This window comes from Micropterus dolomieu, linkage group LG08 (assembly GCF_021292245.1).
Source record: "Micropterus dolomieu isolate WLL.071019.BEF.003 ecotype Adirondacks linkage group LG08, ASM2129224v1, whole genome shotgun sequence".
Taxonomy (NCBI): Eukaryota; Metazoa; Chordata; class Actinopteri; order Centrarchiformes; family Centrarchidae; genus Micropterus; species Micropterus dolomieu.
The window spans coordinates 32,144,521-32,154,745 of NC_060157.1; the positions used below are offsets into that span (position 1 = coordinate 32,144,521).

The window sequence follows — 10,225 nt, forward strand, 5'->3', positions numbered from 1 at the left end:
AACGATGAAATGTGTGCTGTTCTCACATTCTTCCTCTGTATGTACACATAAACAACAAGGCAGGGAAATATAAAAGGAATTTATTTTATTGTTTGGGTACATTATTGTTCAGTGTACATGTTCACATCTGAAACAAACTTTACGTGCTTGATAACTCTCCCACCCCGCAGACATCTACACGTCAATACCGATTTATATTCATAGCGGCAAGTGCTATGTAGCTCCACATAGGGGACACAGGAAGTGACATATAGCACATTCATGCGGCGTCGGAAACGCGTAGGAAATTCACAGCCGCACCGGCAGAGCTCCAGAATGTGCAACTCGGCCGGCTCACGCGCGGACGCGCTTACAAGTGCGAGGGCCCGCCCAACGCTGCTTGCAGCTTTAATTTGTGTTCCTCTTCTTCTCTCAATGGGGAATTGCAATTGGGTGATAAAACACAGCAGATTTGTCAGGATTATAGCAGCTGAATTGGTGTGATGCGCGGATCGACTCGGACATTAACGGGAATACTCAAATAGGCCTATACGCATAGATCATCCAACCCGCGCCCACCAACTAATTATTTTATCAGATTTAGAGACCAGCACCTGCATGGACGTTTTACCGCCACCTCCACCGTCACTGTAGCTCCAGGTCATTTCTTTCTTGTGTGTTGTAGCTACTATGAGTGTTATCTTTAACGATTTACTTTGATGATTAGAGAGGCTGCTGTCAGTCATTTAAACGTTTCCATCCGTGCAGCAATGTCACAGCAAATATCACGAGACAAATAGGACAGAGGAAACAGAATTAAACTTTCAGCTTCTATAATCCACGTTAAGACACTGCTGGAGGGTTGATCAGGAGGACGGCTGCTTTACTGCAAACACTTTTACTGTATGAAACTGGACTCTGTGTGAGACCGTTTGGATGTGAAGAAGAACACATAACATGAATTAACATCAGATCTTCTCGGCGTGTCGGGAGATTTATTATTATTAATTTATGTTGCTGTGACTCGTGCGTAAATGCGCACTGTGTCACTGGAGAGACGCTTCATCCAGCCGCTATGTACTGTTTATTTTTACTACGCTGCTGCCCACCCACACATCACATTCAACAATAACATCAGCGATATCAAAGTAAAATGACATTAAGGAATGCTGTTAGAACAGCGCTTTATGAGGGCGCTTTACGATGAAGGGCAGAAAACTTGATTGCGCATTTGATTCTTTTTAATAGGCTTAACTAATACAACCTATGAGTACAAGTCCTGTAGGCTGGATCTGGTATTTAGTATTCATAGCTCTCTATGTAGATTATATCATAAGGGCAGGACTGTCTGCTTTGTTTGGGTTCCTGCCCATGTAGGTGTAGAAGGAAATGAAGATGCTGATATTCTGGCAAAACAAGCACTTAAATCAAAGTCAGTTGATATACAAGTTCTGCTGAGTAAATCTGAAGCTAAAACAATCATTAAAGAGAAAATGCAAAAAATATGGCAAGAATACTGGGAACTAAATGAAACTGGAAGACATCTTTACAGTATACAGAATCATGTTGGTCTGGAAAGAAAACTGGGTGGGTGCCGGAAGACAGAGACCGTCATTACCCGTCTAAGAATAGGACAGACAGGGCTTAACCATTCACTTTATAATATAGGTAAACACCCAACTGGACACTGTGTAAAATGTAATAGTATAGAGACCATTCAACATGTGCTGGTTGAGTGTAGAGGCTATGTAGAGGCGAGGAGGAAAATAGCAGCAGTTGTAGAGAAAGCTGAGTTTAGGTTCACTGTCGAGAACCTCCTTGGGGATAAAGCATGGGGAATATCTAAGCATCTCATTAAATATCTGAAAGATACGGGATTAATGGAAAGGATATAGGTTTTCAATTTTTATTTATTTAATTTTTGTTTGTTTGTTTTTTGTTTTATTTCTTTATTTGGTTTGGTTAGTCTGCACATAATCTGTTCCACACTCCAGTCCGGTAGGTGGCGGTAATGCTCCTAAATGCTGGCTGCCAACCGCCAATCAAATCAAAAGAAGAAGAAGAACCTATGAATACAAGAGGAACACTGCAGCGTGCTGCTCCGGCTGTGGGTTGGTCCAGCTGCTTGTCACGCCTCTTGTAAACATCACAGCGGCTGAAAAGACTTCCGCAAAGGATACACCGATGTATCCTCGCTTATAGCTCCTTCAGCAAGCCTCCTCCATCCTCGATGTGCATTTTAAGAATTGAGATGTCCTTCAAGATGGCGTACTGAGATCAATTTCCGGGTCACACGCTCGAGAATCGAGGAGACAGAAATTTGGGAAATGAGAAAGGCCCCCTGTTCTCGGGTCTCTGTGTGTTTGTGATGCCGGTCCCCTTGTGAGAGGCCCGGTAAACCAGCCGCCGCTACACTGAGCTAACGTTAGTTAGCCGCTGCAGCTAACGTTAGCTGCTGTTAGTACCTTCAGATAGTACCAAAGGCTACAGAGGAAGCAGGATGGCAGACGAAGCTCCCTTCCAGTTTTTACATAACGAAATGATCCAGTACATTTACAAGTCATCCGAAAACGGAGAGACGGTAAGAAACTGTCTGTTAGCCCGAGTTTCCCTCTCTGTGAACAGTTCATGTGTTTGCTCATCTCTTGTCCTCCCCTCAGGAGAATGGAAGAAATATCACCAAACTGGAGAATATGGGATTCAGAGTCGGCCAGGGGCTGATAGAGAGGTAACCAGCTGTCCCACCGTGGGCAGCCACACAGCTTCATTTCATTTACATTTCACTTTATTATCACCTTTTAAAGGGACCAACAGGATGCGTTACACTGAATAAACATATCTGAAATACATTAATGCAACATAAAACTTACAGAATCAGAATATTGTACTATATTTTCCTTCTTGTCAGTAAATGTGATGTCAAGACTGAAACCAGCCGTACTTACAGGGTGAAGCTCACAGCTCTTCTCTTTAGATTGACCAAAGACACGGTGCGATTCAAAGACGAGCTGGACATCATGAAGTTCATTTGTAAAGACTTCTGGACCTGCGTGTTCAAGAAGCAGATCGACAACCTTCGAACAAACCACCAGGTAACCTCAAGCTCTATCATTCACGTCAGCAGAATGCATTGTGGGACATAATTCATTTCGGGTTAAACACACTTTGTATGTTGTTTGTTTTCTGCTCTGTTGCTGTCTGTCAGTGTTGATGTTGTCGTATGTTTCAGGGCATCTATGTTCTCCAGGACAACAAGTTCCGGTTACTGAGTCAACTGTCAGCCGGGAAGCAGTATCTGGAACAAGCCCCGAAGGTGCTCTGCCTTGATTTCATTCCTTTAAACAGTCATTCATTCCAACATGAAGCAGCTTCACAGTCCACAGAGTGGAAAGCCCCTTTTCCACTGCATGGTACCAGCTTGACTCACCTCGAATCGTTTTAGTGCCCGTCCTCTGTTTGTAATTGCAGACAGTACCCCCTTGAAAAAATCCACACTAGAAATCAGAGTTGACCTCCATCTGTATTCAAATGACATTAAAATGCACATCACATGACCGTTCATGTACACTGGGCATGTGCGTGCCAGTATAAACAGGAAGCAGATTGTCTTCTCCGTAGCTGCAGAAGATTCAGCTAAAAAAGAAAGTTGTACTAGATATGAACGAAGAACAGCGATGGTGAAGAACCACAGGTGAGATTTCTTTTCATGGACTGAAAACTAGGTGGAATAAAGTTCTTTAAAGAGCTCCAGCACAGAGAAAGGAACAAAGAAACACAAACATAAAAACATGGCAGGTCTGGGGCATCTCCAGTCCTACAGCATGGCCTGATGAATAAAGATTAGAAGTTCTGGTGTGTTCTATGTGTTTTACATCAGACTGATGTTAAAATATTTCCAGCCAACAGCTCTTCCTGTCAGGAGGTCAGCTCCCTGACGCAGAGTGTCCGCAGTAGGAGTGTTTGCTCTTGGTAGAAACTTCCTGAATGGTCAACACCGAAGGAATTGTGAACTAAAAACAAACTGAGCAGTTAAACTGATCTAACGTTAGCAGCTCAGCTGTAAACACACCCGCTGCTATCAAGGTTATTATTCTAGATTCTCTCTGACCAATCAGCAGTCTGCAGTTTTTTCATGTCACCTTTTGGGATCGCCTCAGCTCACGTGGAACCTCGACGGACGTGATACCAAAAAAAAACTACCGGGTACCAATTTTCCCAATGGAAAACTCAAAAAGGCAAGTGGAGTCAAGCTGGTACCATACGGTGGAAAACTGGATTAACACAAGTTCAGATGCACTTTAATAATTCACTGACACTCTGCAGCTTGTTCTGTGCGCAGAGCAGCAGGTTAATCAGGATGATCTCGCTGGTGGCAGCGTGTACATCCGTCAGGACTCCTCACCTGACTGTTTGTCTCTCTGCAGTACCTGTCCTTCACCTGTGGCCTGGTGAGAGGAGCTCTGTCCAACCTGGGAGTGAAGAGTATTGTGACCGCTGAGGTGTCCATCATGCCAGCATGTAAGATGATGTCACTCCTCCGTTATCCAATCAGAGACATCTTCAGAGGGGTGATGTATATCCATGTTACGAACTGCACATCTGTTACAGCCCAGCTAGCCTGGCTGTAAATAAAATGAGGATTAAACAGATCTGTAAGGAGAAGCTAGTGTTACTGTAGAGCTGACAGGAAGTAAGCAGACGGCAGTTTGTAAAATGGCAAAAACTCAACTATTAGATTTTTTTCAAGAACTTTCAACCAGCACATCTGTTGTCACCAGCAATTGGAGTGTTGGATTAGTTTTGTGAGGTGATCTGTGCTGTGAATAAAATAAGGTGTGCCCTGACATGCTTTCTTCTCTTTATGTCTCTTTAGGTAAATTCCAGGTCATGATCCAGAAAATGTGACTAGCCGAGGCCACGCCCACTCCGCTCTCTCCCTCACCTTGATACATCCTTGAGCTTTTGCCAAATAGTAAAATATTCGTGTCTCTATACTTTGGGGATTACGTTGATGATTTCCTGCAGTCGATATTATCATAAGTGCACAAACACTTTCCAACGCCATGGCGAGTATTCTTGAGAAGAGTGAGTGAATGTGTGACACAGGACTGTTTATGGAAGAGCTTTGGCGCCCTCTGTTAGCAAAAAGTTAAACTGCACTGTTAAAAAGATATTGGTAATTATCAGTAACTTTGACAGGATTTGTAAACAAAGCCCTGCTAGTGAATCTATGATCATTCCAAGCTTTCAGAAACTAGTTTCATGTTTCAGCAAATCATAGAAAATGAAATGACACATGATAGAGATAGATAGATCTATCTATCTAGATCAACTATAAATTAATAAATAGAAATGAGGAAATGGGGCCTGGAACACAAACTGCGTTTCTCTACAGTTGGATGTTGAACGGAAGCAGATGAGTAATTAACCTATGATCCCGGTGCTCCCCACAAGGTGACGACACTCACTGTAGCACTGATGATAGGCAGCAGTCTGTCCTAACTGTTCAGTACTGTTTATTAACCTTGTTTGAACCTTCACGTTGAATCCGTTGCAATAAATTCCAGTGTGAAATCAACTGCGGTGCCTCACTGTCAACAGTTCAGCCTAGATCGGGTTAATTTCTTGATTCCAGAAATCTGAAACCCACTTACATGCTATACAGAAAGAATTCCTGTGTGTGACCTGCTGAAAACAGCTGATTAAGCTCAGATAAAGCACCTGGCCGTTTACAGGAGTCACAGCGACTTCATCAGAGCTTTTTCACGGGAAGGTCTTCACAAAAGCAGTTTTTGATGGCGGATGGGTTAGAATTTAGACCCATATTAGTTTGACAGCATATGATCCAAACCCATGACCTGTCAGCCAATCACTGAAGACGAAGTGACCGAGTTCAGCAGGAAAGTTTCAGGTCGTAAAAACCAAAACAACGTTAAAGCTGCAGTGTGTAGGGCCAGAATTTTAGTTTAAAACATGAACTACTATTATCAACAGAAAGATATCTCTGTAGGCCTGCGACGCTCTGGCCCAATCTCAATGTCCCCCTAAACACTCACGACTTATTTGACGTCACCTGGTGAGTGATTGAGTTCGATGGGCTGCAAAGGCTCTAAATGCTAAACAGGAACGGGACAGCACTTTGTGACATTATCGGGTTTCCCGCGGCTCCTTATAAAGTCTGAAAAGGTCTTAAAAGTAAAATCACAGAAATTAAGATCTTAAATTGTCTTAAATTTACCATACTGTAGGTATTAAATTTGCAAATGGTGCGTTTAAGGCTAGTGGGAAAATGGATATTTTACGTTTGCATTAGCTGCAGACGTTGACGTCTGGCATCACGTCACATTTCATAGTCAGTTGTGGCTGCAAGATTGGGAGACGCAAGTTTAAAGTGGTTGAAGGAAGATCCGATCGATCTGTCTGGCTCAAACAACCTAACATCACATCCTCTAATTTGCGCAGGTCCAAAAATGATCAAGGCTATAGCCTAACCACAGGTTAAAATAACTTTCTAAAGTGTCTCTTTTCGCTGTGACTTGTTTTCCTCCATGGATTAGGCTCCTCTCTCTCTCTCTCTCTCTTTTTAGCGGTGCGCCCATGTATTATTTCGGCCGGAAAGTGAAATCTAAGTTAGGGCCCGCATTGTTTTCTTGCTGCCCTTCTTTATAATGTGTAGGCTATTGTTTTCTGTTTATTTAGTAGTTTATATTAAGTTAATCCAAGGACTTTGGTTTAACACAGCAGTAGGTTACATGAGTTAAGCCTGGGCGATATGGCCAAAAATGTTAATAAAAACTTCACTATAAAAGTCAATCATTATTTAATCATTGTTTTTATTACTATAAGTTTAAGGCTGATTTTTGCACCTGAGTGAAAGTTGAAGAAACCAGATGGTAAATTGTGCTTTTAAACATTCAAAACAACAAATAGGCTATGCAAAATTAAAATGAAGTAGCCTACAATCTTTTTTCAGTCCCTTTTCCTCAACAAAATAAATATCTTCATAGAAAATAAAGTGCTAATTTGTTGTGATCCAAATTAATTAAATCAAATAGGCTATTTATTGAAAATTTGTTATCTTGTTTGAGGAAAATTATATTGTGATAATTATCATTATTGTCTATGAAGATTCTCAGTCATCCAACGAAGATTAAAAATCAAGGGCAACTGGACTTGGTTGAAGATACTGGAAGACGTTTCGTCCCTCATCCAAAGGACTTCTTCAGTTCTGAATTATCATTATTGTTTTATTGCCCAGCCCTAGCATGAGTTCATGTTCACAAACGGACACGATCAGTTCACCCAAAACATGACCATCGATGATTGGCACTGTTTGAGCACGTTGTATGGACGCCTATCCAGGCGCCTGTCTGTGCTGACTCTGTTATTTAAAGGAGAATGCTGCCGGTACATATTTCTGCCCAAGTAGTTGTTGTACGTGGATAAACAACGCATTTGCCTCCATGTAGTCATGTTGTGCCTGACCACCTCCAGAGGTGGTTTTGTTGATCAGATCACAATCTGTCCTCAGTGCATCCCGAGTCCATTTACACCTGTATTTTCATGTGATGTAGTGCTGAATATTGCGGAATATGCAAAGTCATTCACCTGTGGTAAAAATAATAGGCTACTGGCAAATATGGCATTGCCAAATGCCATCAAAGCAAAACCAAAAACATCACAGAGGGTGAAAGTGGATGTGCACTGACAGCATCATGGAGAGCTTCACAGGAGCTGCTGTCATGTGTTTGATAGACTGACAGACTGAGCTCAGTGTTCAGAACAGCTACTAACACATTTGCCTTCAGACGTGGTCACACGTGGTGCAGCCCAGTCTAAAGTAATTCTGCACTGGAGACCCAAATGACCTTTTAAAGCAGTACCTTTGCGTGGGCTCCCTGCTCTGATTAAAGGTACGCTTCCTGGTCATTCCTGAGCCCGGAGGAGGATTTTGGGGTTACTCCTGAGTGCTTTAACAGCATCAGGTAATGAGACCATCAGAGAAGTGTCTGTAAATATGATTGACTGAAATGGACTTTACCCAGCCGCTCCAGCATCTTCCCTCAGAAAGGCTTGAAGTCTTCGGGCAGAGCTGGGTGAGAACACACAGCAGCTGTTTTGGCCTCCACCGGACGGTGCCCCTGCTGAGCCAATGCACTGACTCCATCAGAACCCCCAGAGCCTTCACCGAGTCCAGAGAGAACCACAAGTCTCCCTCCTACAAGGAACCACATGCTGTCAGCTGAGGAGCTCATGTAATATTACATAATGTTAGGATGGCAGATTACATGTGAGCAGTATCAAAAGAAAAGTTGGAGGATATTCGGAGGTTTCCAGGCTTCATGTGTTCATACCGTGAGTCTCAGCCCTGCTCTGCTCATAGCATTGCTTCACTGTATTTATGGGGGGGGTTGGCTTGTACAGACCAGAGGCCACCCCTGAAGGGTAGTTAATGAATGAAAAACAGCAGGAGCTCTTTATGATGCTATAATAGCTGCACTGTTGTTTGGAACTGTGGAAAATTATGGGTATTGTTTTGTATTTATGTTGCTGATAGAGTACTTTACACATACACACCTGATAAAGTGGCTTCAGATCAGGTCTGACAGGTTGTTATTTTCTCTGCATGGGAAAAGCTCTCCACAGCTGTCTGCTCAGCATTCACACTGTGTTCCTGTAAAACACATAATACTTGTTGTGGTGGCAGCCCGGCTGACGGTGAGTGTCCTGGTTTTTTTCTCCTTATCAGTTATTCTGCTTTTTCCTTGGTTTTCTGTTCCCTGCCTGCCTCCCTGTGTTTTCTCCCCTGTGTGTGATCTCTCTCCCTCTGCTCCTGAGCCCAGCCAACGACACACATTTCCCCCGTGCTTTGTCTCTGTCATCTCTAACCCTGTCTCTCTGTTTCCCTCCCAGGTACACTCACCCTCGTCCTCCGTTCAGTCGGCTGTGCTCATCCACCGCCCCTCTCCTCCTCGGACCTCCCCCACGGCGTCCTCCCTGTTCTCCCACCGCTCCTCGCTGCCTCGGCCCTAGTGTTCCCCAGCTCCCTGGCCCCCAGGCTCCTTGGTTCCCCGTGCCTGTGTTTCCCCGACATCCACCTCTCCCTCCACTCCAGTCCCTCTACCCCTTTTTCCCTCAATAAACCTCCTTCCCTCAGAGTGCTGCGTTTGGGTCCTCTCTGTCCACACACCACACAACCTCATAACAATACTAAATAATTTCAGGTTTAGTTTCATTCACCTTCCTTTTACTGAAGAAGAGCATTAGCCCAGAACAATTTGACTCTGGATTGTACAATGCTCACGATGTGCTTACTTACACAATAATACAGTAATAAAATCAAACACAGGCTACAGTATAGAGAACACATATACACACTATAAACAAAACAGACAGATTGAGACAATAGTGCAATAAGCAGAGTGCAAAGGATGCAGGAGTAAATTATTATTATCATGATGTACATGTTGGGGTAGATGAGATACAGGTGCACATACACGCATACATGTACACAGTGTGATGAGCAGCACTGTTCTCCTAATCTGGAATTTCTTATCATTAACTGTAAACCGTTTTACTCCCTGGTCGGTATCTACATTTATTCATTTAGCGGACGCTTTTATCCAAAGCGACTTACAATTGTTATACATCTCGGAGGTTGCACGCCTCTGGAGCAACTAGGGGTTAAGTGTCTTGCTCAGGGACACAATGGTGGATGTCTCACAGTGGGAACTGAACCCAGGTCTCTCACATCAAAGGCAACCATCTTATCTATGCGCCATCACCACCCCATTATATCTCGCCGCACGCCAACGTGCACGACGCACAGCGCATGCTGGCCGACCGGATACTGTGTGTGGAGCAGACAAACCCGGACTCCCTTGTTATTGTTCTCGGTGAATTTAACGGGAAATCTCAGCCAAGAACTCCCCAAATACAGACAGTTTATAAAGTGTCCAACCAGAGAGGGGAACACTTTGGATCACTGCTACACCACAGTTAGCAGTGCCTATCACGCCGTCACACATGCTCCACTGGGACATTCTGATCACGTGATGGTCCATCTGATTCCCGCTTACAGGCAAAAACTAAAGCTCTGTAAACCTGTAGTGAGGACATCAAAGAAGTGGACTAGTGAAGCTGTTGAGGACCTCCAGGAATGTTTGGACTGCACTGACTGGGATGTTTTCAAGAAGGCTAACAATCTGGATGAGTTTACAGAGGCTGTGACGTCCTACATCAGCTT

General features: G+C 43.6%; 1 protein-coding gene across 4 annotated transcripts; it reads left to right on the forward strand.

The window, feature by feature from the left end:
- The first annotated feature begins 2,065 nt into the window (after window positions 1-2,065).
- Window positions 2,066-5,557, forward strand: trappc6b (trafficking protein particle complex subunit 6B). 4 transcript variants are annotated; one of them, XM_046057161.1, is made up of 6 exons: window positions 2,066-2,560; window positions 2,640-2,707; window positions 2,927-3,071; window positions 3,209-3,292; window positions 4,404-4,547; window positions 4,853-5,557. In XM_046057161.1, exons 1-6 carry the CDS (start codon window positions 2,480-2,482, stop codon window positions 4,868-4,870), a joined length of 540 nt encoding a protein of 179 aa, XP_045913117.1. In that variant the 5' UTR covers window positions 2,066-2,479; the 3' UTR covers window positions 4,871-5,557. The 4 variants fall into 4 exon arrangements, with proteins under 4 accessions (XP_045913117.1, XP_045913118.1, XP_045913119.1 ...); XM_046057162.1 differs by having other exon boundaries at window positions 2,071-2,560; window positions 2,954-3,071; XM_046057163.1 differs by having other exon boundaries at window positions 2,074-2,560; window positions 4,404-4,497.
- The last annotated feature ends 4,668 nt before the right edge of the window (window positions 5,558-10,225 follow it).